Source organism: Leuciscus leuciscus (assembly GCF_965113295.1).
Source record: "Leuciscus leuciscus genome assembly, chromosome: 18".
Lineage (NCBI taxonomy): Eukaryota > Metazoa > Chordata > Actinopteri > Cypriniformes > Leuciscidae > Leuciscus > Leuciscus leuciscus.
The window spans coordinates 27,357,616-27,375,639 of NC_138742.1; the positions used below are offsets into that span (position 1 = coordinate 27,357,616).

The 18,024-nt window shown below is 37.6% G+C and overlaps 2 protein-coding genes across 11 annotated transcripts in view; one reads left to right on the forward strand and one right to left on the reverse strand.

Annotated features, from left to right (window-relative positions):
- The window catches only part of LOC309480498 (ankyrin repeat and SAM domain-containing protein 1A), a 128,301-nt gene extending 118,789 nt beyond the window's left edge, over positions 1-9,512 (forward strand). For 8 of the 10 annotated variants that reach the window (XM_082145009.1, XM_082145010.1, XM_082145006.1 and 5 more), the window contains one exon: positions 1,497-9,512. In XM_082145009.1, the coding sequence (XP_082001135.1) occupies positions 1,497-1,607 (111 nt within the window). In that variant the 3' untranslated portion in view covers positions 1,608-9,512. The remainder of the gene's footprint in view (positions 1-1,496) is intronic. The other 2 variants (XM_082145008.1, XM_082145011.1) reach the window with 2 other exon arrangements.
- A 2,054-nt stretch (positions 9,513-11,566) lies between these two features.
- Positions 11,567-18,024, reverse strand: part of LOC309480522 (PDZ domain-containing protein 4) — a 51,575-nt gene continuing 45,117 nt past the window's right edge. Inside the window, exons 6-7 of the mRNA XM_082145071.1 lie at positions 16,594-16,695; positions 11,567-13,895 (exon numbers count right to left, since the gene is read on the reverse strand). Of these exons, the coding sequence (XP_082001197.1) occupies positions 12,051-13,895; positions 16,594-16,695 (1,947 nt within the window). The 3' untranslated portion in view covers positions 11,567-12,050. The remainder of the gene's footprint in view (positions 13,896-16,593; positions 16,696-18,024) is intronic.

The following is an 18,024-nucleotide window of genomic DNA, read 5'->3' on the forward strand; positions in this document are numbered from 1 at the left end:
GAAAGGCGAGATATAAAGTCAGAATTGAGAGATATATAGTCAGAATTGGGAGATATAAAGTCAGAATTGAGAGATATAAAGTCATAATTGAGAGATATAAAGTCAGAATTGGGAGATATAAAGTCAGAATTGAGAGATATAAAGTCAGAATTGAGAGATATAAAGTCATAATTGAGAGATATAAAGTCATAATTGAGAGATATAAAGTCAGAATTGGGAGATATAAAGTCAGAATTGAGAGATATATAGTCAGAATTGGGAGATATAAAGTCATAATTGAGAGATATAAAGTCATAATTGAGAGATATAAAGTCATAATTGAGAGATATAAAGTCAGAATTGGGAGATATAAAGTCAGAATTGAGAGATATAAAGTCAGAAAGGCGAGATATAAAGTCAGAATTGAGAGATATAAAGTCAGAATTGAGAGATATAAAGTCAGAATTGAGAGATATAAAGTCAGAAAGGCGAGATATAAAGTAAACTCGCAATTGTGAGATAAAAAGTCGCAATTACTGTCTTTTAAAATGTTTTATTCTTCTATAGCTTCTGTAAGTTTCTATTCATCAAAGAATCCTGAAAAAAAGTATCACTGTTTCCAGAGAAATATTAAGCAGCACAACTGTCTTATAATAAATGTTTCTTGATCATCAAATCATCATATTAGAATGATTTCTGAAGGATCATGTGACAACTGAAGTAATGCTGAAAATACAGCTTTACTGTCACAGGAATAAATTACATTTTAACATATATTCACATAGAAATAGTTATTTTGAAGTGTAAAAAATATTTCACAATATCACAGTTTTTACTGTATTTTTGATGAGACTGTTTTCAAAAACATTAAAAACCTCACCAAACCCAAACCTTTCAACTGTATTTAGATGCAATATGGGGTTCCTTTACAATTTAATGAATATTCTGGGTTACATACACTTGTCAGAAAACATTAGGTAACACTTTATTTTATAGTGTCCTTGTTACATGTATTTACCATAGTAATAACAGTCAATTATGCATAATTACATGCAACTAACCCTCAACCAAACCCTAACCCTACCCTAACCCTATAGTAAGTACGTGTAGTTACTTAATATTACTCAGTACTTAAATATACAATTGCACTGTAACAATGACACCTTAAAATAAAGTGTAACCCAACTTTATTTTACAGTCCTGTTCCCCATGTACATGCTATGTACTTATTATAGCAATTACAATAACGAGGTAATAACCCTGAACCTAAGCTTAACCCGTGTAGTTACCGTATATTACCAGTACTTTCTTAGGTAACAAAGTGGAACCTTTTAACTAAATCAAATGTTGTTGTTGTTAACCAGTAACTTTAAAAGCTTCAGGTCTCGTTCAGAAGCAGTAATACTCCTGTGAAGGACACCTGAGGCGAATCTCTGGTAATGTGAGAGGAGCTGGTGTCTTCATAAAGCTCAGTGAGGGCCAGGTGTTGACCACTCTCCGATACTCTGCTCTTTCAGGTGGAAGCGCTGGATGTGGACGCTCACGGTCAGAGCAGTGCGTCCTGGATCATGGACTCCAAAGATCCCAAGCGCACCGTCAGCACCAAGTACGAGACCACCATATTCTGATTGGACGATCCTCTCCTCCACGTCCCCCTCCCCCACCCCCCCCCCCCCCTCACACCTTTTCCTTTTGCTCTGTGCCTTCACTCTCTAGATAGACATGACCGAACTCCTTCCTCCTCGCTCTCCTCCACACGGAAGACACCTTCTCCATTCACCTCTTACTTCTCCATCTGTCTCACACGGTCCTGACGCCTTTCCCGAGGACTCCAGTCTCACTCAAACAAACACATTTCCCGCCGTCCTGACGTAGCCCTGTAGGTTTAGGAGCCTGTAGTCGTATCATAACTGTCCCGAAACCAAAGTGTAAGTGCTGAGGACCAGAACATCTCATCAGTGCTGTCATGTAACCTTCCTGTTTCAAACGTCAAGAAACTAACATTTCCAACTCCGTTCTGCTCAAAGGACTCCACCTCCATCTTTCACACTGACCGTTTTTTTTTCTCTTAACTAGTTTTTCTTTCTTTTCCTCCTCTCTGTGGTGCTCGTCTCTACCAGGCGTCGACCGCAATGAGACACTGATGAAGACTCTCCTCCTCTTCCTCCTCTTCAGTTTCAGCTGAAACGCCTGGACTTCTCTAAACATGTAGCGTCAAATTAAAACAACACCGCCAAGGATTACGTTAAAGGCACTTTCCATGAATATGGTACATTTTGGTGTCCCGTAATTATTTTATTTTTTTGCAATAAAGGCACAATTCACATAATATTTAGAATTAGAACGGTAAGACTTTACAATAAGGTTCTTTAGTTAACCATTAATGTTAGTTAACATGAACTAAGAATGAACAATACTTCTACAGCATTTATTAATCTTAGTTGATATTTAATTTCAACATTTACTGATACATTATAAAAATCAAAGGTTGTATTTGTTAACATTAGTTAATGCACTGTGAACTAGCATGAACAGCTGGACTTTTATTGTCTAACACTAACAAAGATTAATAAATACTGTAACAAATGTTATTGATCACTGTTAGTTCATGTTCGTTAATACATTAACTAATGCTAACTAATGAAACCTTTTTGTAAAGTGTGACATTAGAACTAATAAACATGTTAGATGAGCCGTTATCTAACGTAAAAAATAACATGATCGCATGTACAGCCAACAGTCAAAACAGCACAGAAGTGTTTTATTTGAATCATTAATTACCTAATTATGTTAATTAATTGCCCAAAAATATATTTTGCTGTGTCCAATAATTTGAGTGCACTGTATTTACTCTTATTTATTTTTTTAAATAATAGTTTTCCATAAAATTGTTACATCATTTGGACCCTACAAATAATCTCATTTCATTTTCAATTTTTTAAGCAGATTATCATTGACTGCATTTGTCAGATGTTCAACCCTGTGACCAAAGTTATTTTAAGAAAAAAAGGATTAAACAAATATATTTCTTTAACTTAGGGTAAGTTTATGAATAAGAATAACCACGAACCAAAAACTAGCCAGCACCTACTGAGTGAGGCTTAATTAAACTGAATCTTTATTTTATTCTCCATTTTATTTTGTTGTTTTTAATTTTTTTTATAAATGTAATTTATTTAATGTTTATTTATTTATTTGATTTGGTTTGATTTGATTTGAAAAGCACACGTCACATAAATCGTTTTTTAAACAGTATTCAAACATGTCCCAACATTTAGGAATTGAGATAAAAGTAATAATATTTGTATAATAATCTTATAATAACTGTATAATATTTAGTTTGACCTCCTGAGGTGATGGACAGAGGTTGAGCACCTCCTTCCCTTTGCTACAAAGATTTTAAAAATGGCTTGACTTTAAAGCAATGAAATTTCTGTCATTAATTTCTCACCCTCATGTCGTTCCAAACCTGTACAACGTTCCTTAATCTTCAGGACACAAATGAAAACAAAAATGCAAACAAAGCACTTGTGTGGCTTCATAAAATCCGCATGGATTACTTTAATGATGTCTTTACTATCTTTCTGGGGCTTGGAAGTGGTAGTTGCGTAGCCTGTCAATGGAATGACAGAAAACTCTCCGATTTCATCATAAAGATCTTCATTTGTGTTCCGAAGATGAACAAAAGTCTTATGGGTTTGGAACGACACGAGGGAGAGTAATTAATGACAGAAATGTCATGTTTGGGAGAACTATGCTTTAAGTTTTAGTCGAGCCCCATTTTGTACCCTTTTTCATGGAAAGTGCGAGTAAATGATCAGATGTTAAGCATTGTTTGCAGTTTGTGTTCTTTTAGCTCACTTACTGACATCTAAACATAATTATGATGGACTGTGAGGGCTAGATGGATTATTATTAGTCCTGTTATGTTACTATGCACATCTAACTGATGCTATACATTCTGTCCATCCTAACATACTGGCAGAAGCTTCCTTAAGTACTTTAGACGTTAACTGAATTGGGATTGAAGTACCTCACTGTAAATGTAATTTTGCTGCCAGTATATGGATTTGCGTTTAGCACTGTGATATGATGTGTTGTCTTAAGTCTGAGTTAGCAGACCAGGCTGGGCCTAAATGTCTGAACCAAATCACAAAGAGGTGTCTGAGCAGATCGCCAGCTCAAAATGTGTCTGACGTCAAGGAATCCGAGTCAAGTGTAACATCGACTCAAAACAGTGTTGTAGTAAACATGGGTTCGTACAAGATCAAATGCCATTGTGGTTTAGAAAAGCTGTTTTGTCTTTTGTTTTCTTTACTTTGGGATTTAAATGTGGAATTATGTTCATGTATTCTTCACAAGCCTTAAAAATGCTCACGCGATCATGTAAAAATATGGGTGCATTCACTAATACATAACACTTATCAGGGGAAACAACTAAATGTCTCCGCATTCACAATATCATGATGATATGGAAGCTCATCCGCCACATAAGAAACAAAAAAACATGCTTTGGTAAGTCATACTTGATATATCTCATAATTTCAGCTTTTATATCATGTTTATGAGGTAGTATGCCATAATTATCAGAAGTCAAAATTGTCATAATTGACTTTATACCAGACTAAGTTGAAAGTGACATACTAAATCATAAATATGAAATAAAAAAGTTGAAATTGACGACTTTTACTTCTCATAATTATATTGACTTACTAAATCATAAATTATGTAAAAAGATGAAATGATGAGATTAAAAACTCAAAAAGCTGAAATTGACCAGTCAAAATTGAGATAAAAACCAAAAGTCATAATGACTTACTTTTTGTCAAAATTATGACTTTATGTCTCAGTTACGACCTTTTATCTCATAATTTTCTTTTTAACCTCTTAATTATCAACGTTTTATGTCATAATTATGATTTACCCAAGCATTATGTTCTTTGTGTGGCAGAAATTGGCTTTCATATGACGACACACTGGCAGCCAGTTTTAAGTGTTGCATCCTTTTCCTGTAAGGACAGTTGTACAGGGATGACAGAATTAGTTCAGTATCAAAGGATAAAGTTATGTTTATGGACCTATGATCAGCATCTCATCCCGTCTAACATCTCCCTGTATTGCCTGCTGCTCTCTCTTCATCCTGAAACGTTTCTAACTGTCCCTTTACGTCAGTCTGCCGCTTCTGTTGTGCATTATTCAGCTCTCTCCTCAAAGTCCTCTCCCTTTGGACACCAAGGGCTAGCCGTCTGTAATGCCTAATAGTCAATGTGGATATAATATATATATAATATGTGATATAATGATTCACGACCTGGGGAGCTGATTGAGACGCATCCATTATAGTCCCTCCTGGTCATTATCCCAAAATAAAGCCTGATGTGGGAATTACCATAAATAAATACATAGACATTAAATATTAATTATGTGCAATAATCATCTGAGAAAGTGGGCATGGAGATGCATGAAACTAGCAGGACATATTTAGCCTAAGATGACACCTGTGCAAAAGCTGTGGTCTGTTCCAGTCTTAAAGGTCTAATCGGTTAGCGTGCTAGCTATAAGCTATAAGAACCATATATACACTATAATTTGTGTAGTTATGTCCAGGGCTTGACATTAACACCTGCCAAATGTGTGTGTTTCAGCAGTGGCGTGTTACTCACTCACTCCCACATATAATATATACATTTTTCAGTTGTGTTCTTTTAAAAAGGCATTTGAAATGATAAACTATGGCAATGTAGTGTTGTCAAAAATATAGATTTTTCAATATTGATCCTGAAATATCTGAAACACGTCCAATACTAATTTTCCACAGAATAGACACAGGAGATCAGCTGCTCTTTCTCTCTCTCTCATCTCTCCGACAGCGAGTGACACACAAACCCGCCTCCACTCACTCACTCGTTTCATTTGATACAGATGAATATTGTTGATGTTACAGGGCTTGAATTTTGCCATGGGATTCCACTTATTGGCCATCAATTTTACTCGTTCCCACAGATTTTGTTCTCACACCCAAACTGTGGCACATAAAGCCGCCTCTCAGCACTAAATTGCTATTTAAACAAGTTAATGTCAAGCCCTGGTTATATCACATGATATTTCGTGCGTAATCGAAGTCACCGTGAAATGTCATTTGTATCCCATTTTAATCAGATGTATTTCTGAGTGAAACGGGATATTCATCAAGAATATTGTAGATTATACCATGGTCTGGGTGAATACTCGATTCTGATTGGCTGCAGGGTGTCCGTTAAAAAGTGATAATGTACACCTAGGAAAGGCGTCCCGTCAATTTGCCTGATGACAGTTCTAAATGATTGCGCTGGCTCAAACACTAAATGGTAACCATGGCAACGGAGACTTAACGTTATTTCAGTTGACTCATCGCAACAGCAAAACAGACAAAACATGAGTGATTTTATCATTTCTTTTAATATATGTGACCCTGGACCACAAAACCAGTCTTATGGGTAATTTTTTAAAATTGAGATTTATACATCATCTGAAAGCTGAATACATAATCTTTCCATTGATGTATGGTTTGTTAGGATAGGACAATATTTGGCCTAAATACAACTATTGAAAATCTGGAATCTGAGGGTACAGAAAAATCGAAATATTGAGAAAATCGTCTTTAAAGTTGTCCATTTCTATTGGCGATAGTGCTGCATCCATTCACAAAAATAAATGTTTTATATATTTAAGGTGGGAAATTTACAAAATATCTTCATGGAACATGATCTTTACTTAATATCCTAATGATTTTTGGCATAAAAGAAAAATCTATAATTTTGACCCATACAATGTTTTGTTGGCTATTGCCACAAATATATCCGTGCGACATAAGACTGGTTTTGTGATCCAGGGTCACATATTTGGTGAGTTTGACAACTTTGAAGACTGGGATGCAGCACAAGAAAAAGAGAGAATAGAATATGAAAAGAAAAAGGAGAAGCGACACAAGGAGGTGACACCGGAAGAATTGAACAAGGACGAGATGAACACAAAGAAAAGCACGAAATGGGCAGTTAAAACGTTAAGAGACTTCCTGGCTGACAAAAACATGGACATCAACTTTAAAAGCTACACTGCCGCTACTCTCAACGACGTTTTGCGACTGTTTTATGCGTCTGTCCTAATAAAAACGATTTAGGAAACTATCTGTGAGTTTTGACTCTTTGAAACAAAGTTTTGCATCGCTGCGGTCGGGTCGCTGTGGCCACGTTGCTTGGCAACGCCTGTATACGGGAGATATTAAATAGTGCGCTCGACTTAATAAATAAAAACCCTCACGATTTTTACTCTAAAACACATTAAAGTATTATTAATTGATTAAATATTTCTTTCTTTCGTAAGTGACCATAGTATAAGCGGGTCAATGCCCTTCGAGGTGTCCATTGTCAGGTATTAATGGACCTCCGCTGCGCGTCAGACGGTTCACGCCTCGCCGTCGTCCATTAATACCTGATAATGGACACCTCGTCGGGCATTAACCCTTACTTATTCAGTTGGCTGTGACTAGTGCGTCCCACACACCAGAACATGCGTCAGCATTGGTAATGTATGATTTCTAGTCAGGCTTCCTAAAATATCAAGACCGTTTTGAGCAGCCAATGCTCTCTTTAGGGTCCAAAGGGGAGAAGATTTTGTGGGGGAATTTATTGGTACTACAGCATCTTTCTTTTCCACACCTTCATTTCTCATATCTGTTGTAAATGGTATTGGCATGTTAACTAGATCCCACACTTTATTTGTTTGATTTGTTTTAACCCCTGTGTGTGTATGTCTCCCTGTAGCTGACCAGTGTGTCGGATGCCAAACAGAAAGGAAAGTTGGGATGCCAGTGACAGCATGACTGTGGATGAAGCATCAGTTGTATTTCGTGTGTGTGTGTGTGTTCGCGTGTTTATATAGTTATATGTAAGTGTGTGAAGACTACTCGCGCCTGCAGTGATCTCCTCCCCATCCCATTAAACACACGAGCCAAAGACAGACTCGTCCGCTGCTCCGCTCGCACACTATTTTAACTCTCCCACACTTAACGAAACCTCTCCCTTTGATAAACATCTTGCTTTCATCAGACTTCAGACGTGTTTTGCAGCAGTCGCTGTGTTCTCACGCGGTGTCGACGTCGTCTTTGCTTTGATTTCGGTCGAGTTTTGTTTTACTTTCTTTGTGAAGCGACAGTCTACACACTTTTATCTGTGATTTTGTCGTCTAAACTTGATGCTCTTTCATCTCACAAAGTGCAGATGCTTTCATCATTCTGATAACTTTGAAAATAAAACCAGTAAGTTAAAAACACTGATTCTAGTTCAACAAAACACTGATTAGAGAGGTTCAGTCTTGTCTTTTTGATGTCCTATTCAGATCAGTCCATCCGTAAGTTGAGATGTTTGATTCGTACTGTCAGTATTTCATGTCGGTCAACCGACGGGGCTTTAGTACAAACGTCTGTCAAGCTGAACAATATGGGCAAGACCATTCACACATGAGGAATGTGAACTATGGTACGAGTTTCAATAGGAAAGCTTTGACAGAAACTCAATGGCAGTTTAGCGGGAGATTCTCTGTGTTGTGACGTCTTATGGTACACTATTATGATTAGTTAATAACTTTATGATGGCATGAGATTGGTACAGTCCAGATCTTGGTACTTGTAGTGACTTTTACACGTATACTGTGATTTCTAATACAAAATGATGACGTTAATGTGACACTACAAACAACAGCGAGTTGTTTTTATGTGTAGAGTTTCTTTATGGAACTGTTTGTCTCCTTCCTTTTTTAATGATTAAGTTGCAGAAAGCAGGGGATGTCGGAAAAAATAATAATGAAACAGATGAAAAGGTTTAAATTTGCATATCCATCCGTCTTAGACAAACCTGTGCTTATATTTTGTGTAGATAATAATGCATAAATATGAGGTTTAGATGGGAAATATTCCTATATATGCATTTAGCCCTAGTTTACAAGGATTTTAAGTCTGGTACTTTTTAGTTTGATTATTTTGAATTTTTTTCATTTTTAACATGGTATGTTAAAAATGGGTACAGTGCTAAATACAAGCAGATGCTAATGCTAGCACCTGTAGCAGCCGCAGTGTTTGCACAACTAATCACATTAGCGAATACAACGGTGACAGTTCAGATCATACTCATGGCTAAATGATTAAAATATAAACAATACTGGATTGTAAAGTAATCCTGGGTGGTCTGTCTTTTGATACTTGAATGATTATGCTTTTATAGATATCTCTCTCTCTCTATATATATATGTATATGTATGTACTGTATGTATTTTTTTTCTTTGTTTACTTTTTGGTCATGTTTTTGTCATATCTAGAGAGGAACGTCTTTTTAAAGCTCAACATATCATGGTGTAAGTGAGCATGAGACTGACAATGGTATCTCTGAGAGACCTTGCCACAGAATCAAAGAGAACGATTGTAAATAATCTTGGGCTTCCAGTCTTTTTTATGATTATTATTTTTCATAATTGTACATCCAATAAATGAAGAGATGATATCCAGTGTCATGTCTTTTTTTCTTTTTTTTCTCCATAACTTTAAGCACCAAATGAATGTCCATTTGTATTTGAGATCTAAAGCATCTTCAGCTCATTTAATTTAGCACAAATATTAACTTTGTTTCTGTATTTAAGTTTTTTTTGTTGTTGTTGCAAATAACAGGTGAAAATCAACGATCTTCAAGTTGCAAAAGTTTTATTCAAAAACATTTAGGGACAGAAATTCCCCCATTTTAGACCTGCAAGGTGTTAAATGAACATTTGGACACAGTATATTAATGATCTGTATTACAGAAAGACACGGCAACAATTTCACTCGACAGTTTCACACAACAATTTAAATATTTCCCAGACAACAACATGCAACATTTTTTACAATATCAGAAAAACTGTTTCAAATGTGATTTTTACAAGCTGACAACAAAACAGGTTTTAAGAGAGATTATAATGTCAGATTTGATTCCTTGAGGGTTTGACAAATGTACCACAAAAAATATACAATCAGATATTTTTCCTTTGGACAATGTCAGTGTTTGACAATAGACATTACCGCTGTGCCGATATCTGTGTGCTGAAACTGTTTTGCTTTTTGTATTTTTTGTTGTCTGTTTTGTTTGTTTTTTTGTTAAATGATTCATGTGCTTCTAAAATTGTGAAATCAACTAATTGGCAACAAGTAATGGCTAATTTTTTTTTTTTTGTGCTTTTGCTATTGTCAATTTTTCCAGTGACGAAAACCACACATATTGTGCTTAAACAACAGCAGCAAATTCATAACCAATCACCAGGTTAACTTGGTAATTTCATGAGATATGGGGCCAGTTTCATAAACACATATGACTTAATAGTCCAGTCATTTTATGAAAAAAGGTTGAACAAATTGCTGATGGGAACTGATTTTGTATCCTCAATATGTCCTGAGTAAGGAAAAACTCCATTAGGGGAAAGTTTCAAAAAAGAAAAAAAAATTAGCCTATTTATACGCCTATTCATTATTTTTCTTACGTGAATAGGTTAAACATTTTAACCTTTAGATATCACCATGAAAATTACTGAGTTGATTACTTGCATCAAGACAAACAAAAATTGTATTACAAGTTTTTGGAAATTGTTAACATGGACAAAAGGTGCATAATCTAATTATGTATGTGCTCATTTGCATAAATACCACAACAGATCTAAACATTGGGTATAGCCAGGTGAACATGTCTTGTTGAATCTTGTTGACACATAACACTAAAATACTTAATGTATAGAGCCAGGAAGAAGTACTTTAGAAACCAGCCTTTATTATTTTTTAAGAGATGGGGTTTGGGGCTGGGTCCATGGGAGTGTTTCTAGGGGACGAGTCTGAGGGAATAACAGGAGACAATGGTAAGGGGAATGCAGAAGACAAAAGGTAGGCAAAATAAAAAGTGAACCCCCAGAAACAGTCCCACGGACCCAGCCCCAAACCCCATCTCTGCTATAATAATTAATAAAGGCTGGTTTCTAAAGTACTTCTTCCTGCCTCTGTATTAATGCTCATGCCTAAATGGGTTCCATTCAGACCTTAACATTTAAGTCTTTTACTGTTATGTGTCAACAAGATTCAAAAAGACATGTTCACCTGACTATACTCAATGTTTAGATATGTTGTGGTATTTATGCAAATGAGTACATGCATAATTAGATATGCACCGTTTGTCCATGTTAACAAACAATTTCAAAAAACTTGTAATACAATTTTTGTGTGTCTTGATGTAAGTAATCAACTCAGTAATTTTCATGGTGATATCTAAAGGTTAAAAATGTTACACTATTCACGTAAGAAAAAGAATGATTAGGCTATATTTGGGTCTTTTTTGAAACTTTCCCCTAATGGGATTCTTCTGGACTTTTTTTTTCCTTACTCAGGACATATTGAGGATACAAAATCAGTTGAGTTTGCTTCTGTTGCAATTTGTTCAAGGTTGACCCCCATTTTGGCTTAAAATGACTGGACTATAAGTCTTAAACTTTTCTAACCAACTTGAACTTAGCCAAAGGATTGGCGGTCTTTTCGTTTACAAATTTCTTTTTTATGAAACTGATTTTTAAAATAGTTAGTACTAATCTTAAAAAAATTAATTAAAAAAAGTCATAACATGACTGACTTGTAATACTACTCTAAAGTGATTATGCAACAGGCCCTGAATTGAACTTAAATTAATTTTGGTTGCTCTCTCTTTCTCTTATTATTAAATGTTCTTCGACTGAAAAGTGTGAAAAGAAATGAATGTATTGATCTGGCTTGGAAATGCTCGAGACCGCCGCTGCAGTGTAACAGTCTGAATGCAAATGAAATTTCAAGCATAAAAACAACTTGTGCGTGCTGGTCCCATGTACATTCATATGACATTTTGCCTTTCTGTCTTGTACTTTTCTTTGTACATTTTATATTCATCATTGTTTCTCAATTAAACTGCTAAGCATCTCTATCAAACAGCCGCAAATCATTGGTAAACTTTGTAATCCAAATACCCTCCTTGTTAAAAGATCTCACTGCACTCCAGTTATCAAACAGTGGTCACGGAGAGCAAAGGGTTGTACACTTTCTTCCCATCTACTGAACGGGTCCCATGAGCCAGGAGCTCCTGAATGGTGATCCAGTTGTCCAGGATGCGTCGGCTGCGTTTCTTCATACTCTTTTTCTGGCTAAGCTCGAGTATGGAAGCCTGTCCCTGCGGTCCAGAGTCTTGCTCCTTCTCTTTCTCTCGCAAGAAGTCCAGTCGGCTCTGCATCATGAACTCGCGGCGCCGCCGTTGCTCCCGAGCTCTCAGAAGCTGCTGTTTGCGTTCCTCCTTGCTCCAATAGCGTCCCATCTTCATTTCACTAACTGCATCGTCGTCCGTGGTCATCCCGCTGCGCTCCTCCCGAATCTTCATGGCGCGAGCCTTTAGCAAACGGTCTCTTACCGGACGCTTCGCCACGTAGCGTGAGCCGTCGCTGCGGATCTTTACCTTCCACTCCATGCGAGGTGAAGATGGAGGCAGCGTTGATGGTATAATCAAAGAAGTTGTGGTGGATTCTCTGTTTGCACAAGTTATTGTGCTGGAGTGAGCAGGAACCTGTTCAGGGGTGTCCCGAACTTCTGCACTGTCAATGTCCCTCAACTGCATGCAACTCTGGTAGCGTTGAGGCAGCGTGGTACTGCAGTGGCGTCGGGACAGGTACGGACTGTTTTCTGCACTCCTTCCCCCTTTCACTATCCCGGGAGTGAGAGTCCCATTAGCATGGGACCCCCTTCGTGCTCCATCCAATCCCTTCCTACTGCTGCCGCCATTACGAGAGACTGACCGAAGCCTTGTTGCTGGATTAGAGTCTCTGTTGTCCCCAAGTTCTTCACTCTTTTTCTTGGCATCTGATGAAGGCGGCGTGTTTAGATTCTTCTCCCGGCTTGTGCTTGTCCTGTGACGGGGCGTCCGAGGTCGCATGGTTGCAGAGGCACTGGAATCTCCCGCCGCGGACGGCGAGGGGTGTCGTTCGCTTGCCAGAGGTGTGCTTCTGCAACTTTCCCCACCCGTATTATAGGCGCTTGTGCTCTCCTTGTCAGAGCGTTCCCTTTCTGGGATCTCGTTGATATCTGACAGTTCATGGTGGATGGCCTCTGCACCTCCACACCTCGCCTTTGCTCCTTTTTCTTCATCGTCCTCTTCGTCAGCTGGCCAGACCTTTAGGCAGCGTTGGCGCAACTGATTCATCTTTTGAGCCCGCAAAACATTGCGCCACTTGAACTCCAGGTGGCGTATTTCCTCATCTAGAAGGGAAATCTCGTGCTGCATCAGGCTCTCGTTACAATTCATGTCAATACTGGCGCCATGGTTCCTCCCGTCCAAAAGAAGAAGTGCGTTTCCATTCTTCTCGTAAAGGCACCGGATCTCCAGTAGCTCTCGGTAACGTTCATATTCCTCTTCGGTTAAACCTGGCATGAGCACTCTGCTGGTCCCTGAGCCCAGTGTTTCAGGGACCCCGTGATCCGCCACTCCCACCCCATCCGGCCCTAGCAGCGAGTCGTTGCTGTAGTGAAACTCCCATCCGTGCTGAGCAGCGCGAAACTTGCGCAAACTGCCGGGTGTGTTGGTGGCATTGGTGGTGCATGCACTGGTGGGATCATCCGCCAGCTCGGAGGACTCTTCACAGCGCGTGCTTTCATCTGTGCGACCCACACCGCTGTCCAGCTCCTGGCTGTTATTGAGGGCAGTGTGCCACAAGTTGGGGCGGCTACCTCTGATCCCACTGATGTCACTCAGCAAGGAGCTCGCTTTCCTTTGGTGTTGAGGGCTGGGTAAGTTAGAGGCGTTTTCCAAGTCCTCTAGATCCAGGCCCACACTCAACTCCAAATCCAGATCATCAGCCTCATTCTTCCAAGATTTGGATTGTTGAAGATAGAAAAAAAAAAAAAAAAAAAAAATCTAATTAGCAAAATACTTTATAAGTCATGCTGCACTCTTAGGTTTAATGGGTCTCTATATAGAACCCTAGGGTTCTTGACTCAATTTTATGCCAAGAGGTTCTATATAAGGAGAAGTGTCTTGAATTGTTATAATACCTCTTTTATATTGTTACCCTCTAATATAATAAAAATTTTGTAAAAAAAAAAAAAAAAAAAGGAAGTGTCTTAAGTGATTGAATAATTAAATTTTGAACAGGTTATTTACCAAAAATCTAGTGATAAAGCAGGTTTACGAGCTGTTTAATTCATAAAATGATCACATGATGATACCCTTAAAATGTTCTATAAGGCCAATTCACACTGCACAGAAAAATGCCAACGAACACCAACAAACAAGTTGGCTGTTGGGTTTAGAATTTTATTAAAAATAATGGTCATGTTCACATCGACCCAACAGACACCGACAAACACTAATTGTTTTGTTCAATTGAGTGAAAATAAACCCTGACCAACACCAACAGACGGCGACAGGGATTACACACTGATCCGACAACCCAACAAACCTTCTTTTTTTTTTTTTTTTTTTGTCTGTGCAGTGTGAATTGGCCTATATATGAAGTGCCTAACAGGGGTTAGGGTTCTATATAGAACCTATATTCTATAAGGATTCTATATAGAACCTTTTCTTCTAAAAGTGCAGTAGAATGCAGAGAAACTTGCTTAAAACACGTTCTGATTGGTCAAGAGCATCAAACACATTAAAACACCCCTGTTTGAACAGCAGAGGGCAGTGTTTGCCAATGTAAGCCCAATTCTGGATGCTATAACTGATTGTGGGGTCTTTTCCCATCTGCTGTAGGAGGCCTTTAAATGTGAGAGGTTTCTCAAATGAGCCACCTGTGCTGGGGAATATACTGGCCCGAGGGCTCACACACACCATCTGGACCTTCCATACTCACACACACACACACACACACACACACACACACACACACTTGTGTGCTACTGGCCCCAAATCCTAAAACTGTACAGTCAGTGACTATTGCCCAATTGACCATTCACTGTTCATTTGTTCTTATTCTCATCTCTTGTTTTAATGATTTTCCACGAATTGTTTTTAAAGAATCTCAATTAGATTTCTACTTTGTGCCAAACCCTATGCATACAGCTGACAGATTTCTAGAGGAAAATACTGAAATTCAATTAAAGATGGAGTTTTATTTTAGAACTGGACCCAAATGGGTTTTATTCAGACCAATGGTGTACATAAAGCTTTTTTCATCTTCATTGGCTATAAACTTGTATGTTATATTGAACACACATGAATATCTTCCTGGGTTCAAAATCAGCATCCTCAGTTTATCATTATTATTATTATATGCAAATAAGATGTGTTTTTTTTTTTTTTTTTTGCAATCTTTATTTATTACCTTGTTCTCTTGTACAGCTTTTGTGTCAAATAGCATCATGGTAAATTAACTTCATAAACATGCCTCAGACTTCAAATGCTGTTTTGGTCTATTTGTATTCATGAACTGGGTGAGTCCTTGGGGGGTTTGCATTGTTTTATTTAAATATTTACCAGTGAGATACGGACTGTTGCTATGGCTTCCACAAGGGCTAAAGATGATAAATCTGGTTGTTAAAGCATGCTGACAGACCATGAGGTTTGGGACCAATCAGTGAAGAGACTCGCACACAGAGAGAAGATATTGAGACATTATCATTTTAACTTAGTCTGTTGATTTTGATTCTCGCACATTTAAGTTGACATTTCAGTGCGATGGATGAAACTCATTTTGTTTGGTTATTTGATCACACTGCCAATATTAAGATATTTTATACAAAATTGCAAAATAACAGTTTCCAAAATGATAATTGGATGTCATTCACTTAACCTTCCCTACTTTTCCACATCCTAAAAAGAAAGACTAGGCAGTATATAGTGTATACTAGTGTTCAGTTAGCAGCTACTCTTCCATTCTGAACAAAGCCGATGTCTCAGACTGCATTGGAAATGTGTTAAAGGACATAAAATGGATATTGTGACTCACTATTGGAGGATGTGTATTATGGGATGTCCTAAGTGTGTCTCTTTCTCTAAAGTGTGACCTTGAGTCGAACAAAAGACTGCCAAACCATGTGTCCTCATGTGTTTTTTTTCTCTCTCTCTTCCATTTATTTCCTCGTCTGGGTATTTCGTCCTTCTCTGCCCTTTTCTGTCTGTTTTCATTTGTAAACGGAGAACCGAACGAAGCCATGTGTTCACCCGTACACTATAACACATTTGTCTGTTACTGCTTGAATAAGCAGACCATAATACACTTCACGTAATGTCTGCATATCAAATTAGTTGTCATTAATAGCTTCAGTAATACTTAAACGTTCACCAAACATCCGCCCTGTGCTGCTACTGAATCTACAGCCTCACAGCGTAAGAAATTATATTTACTGGAGTTATGAGTTTGTGCTCGAGATGTGAATGCGGGGACTGGTGAGATAGAGACTGAATGCTGCAAAACAATTCAGAAGATAATAAATAGACAACATGTTTTTCATTTGCACTTCTCCCGCTTCAATAAGAAAATTCTGTATGAAAGCGATTAACTTAATTGAATCGAGTGATGATATCTGAGTGCTGTTTATAAAGCCGAGGAGAGTCTCACCTCGATGTCTGGTCGTGCCAGTAGCAGAGAGATGTTGGTGCTGTCCTCTCTGGTCAGGATGGCCACTGCTTCCTCGCGGTTCTGGACATCCACCCCGTTTATCTGAACACAAAGACACATCACATGTCACATCACAGGTGATTGTTGTGCTCATGAGTTTGCATAACCCTGGCATCATCTGTATTCTGTATTATTATTAGTGTTTCGTTTATTTTGCTCTAAAGAAGCTGATGCATGAGGAGTTTTATTAACAACCAGTATATAATCTTTTGAACATTGATTATGTAATTTCAGGTTTTTTGTTTTGTTTTTTTGTTTTTGAATGTGGAATAAAAGTAAATATGTGACCCTGGATCACAAAACCAGTCGCACAGGTATATTTGTGGCAATAGCCCACAATACATTGTATGGGTCAAAATTATCGATTTTTCTTTTATGCCAAAGATCAATAGGATATTAAGTAAAGATCATGTTCCATAAAGGTATTTAGTAAATTTCCTACCGTAAATATATAAAATATTTCTTTTTGTGAGTGAATGCAGCACAATCGCGAACATAAATGGACAACTTAAAAGGTGATTTTCTCAATGTTTCTTTTTTTTTAGCACCCCATTCCAGATTTACAAATAGTTGTATCTCGGCCAAATATTGTCCTATCCTAACAAACCACACATCAATGGAAAGCTTATTTATTCAGATGATGTATAAATCTCAATTTCAAAAAATTTACCCATGGGTCCAGGGTCACATCTATGTTATGTCAAATAGGTTCTTCAGGGCAGATGTAAAATGTATGATTCCTCTTATTATGATTCCTTTTATTTTAAAAACAACGATTAACTTCTTATGGAATCTGGAAGGGTTGTGCATAAGCAGAATAGTAGTAGTAGTAGTTTAGTAGCTCATTATTAAAAAGAATGATTTTTAAGTAGGGATGCACCGATATGAACATTTTGGCCGATACCGATAATTCTTTATGTTTGAAAGCCGATAACCGATATATTGGCCGATAAATCTAAATCCCCCAAATTTTGACAAAAACAAAAGTCTCATCATTAAAACCCATGTCCCAAACACAATTATAATGATTGAAAAGGAGGTTCTCTGCGCTTCTGTAATCCCCAACAATCCGGTGCAACCAGGGCAGGACAAAACAAATCAGAAAAAATGAATCGCCAGTGCAACACAGATGTCTACTTATTAATTTTTTTTATTTACGGTGGTGCATAACAATGACTTGACTAACGTTTCGATGTAAAATTACATCTTCATCTGAGTCCTGGAGACCCAATTTTACATCGAAACGTTAGTCAAGTCATTGTTATGCACCACCGACCGTAAATAAAAAAAATTAATAAGTAGACATCTGTGTTGCACCGGCGATTCATTTTTACAATTGTAATTATGTTCTTATTATAATTGTATGTAGGC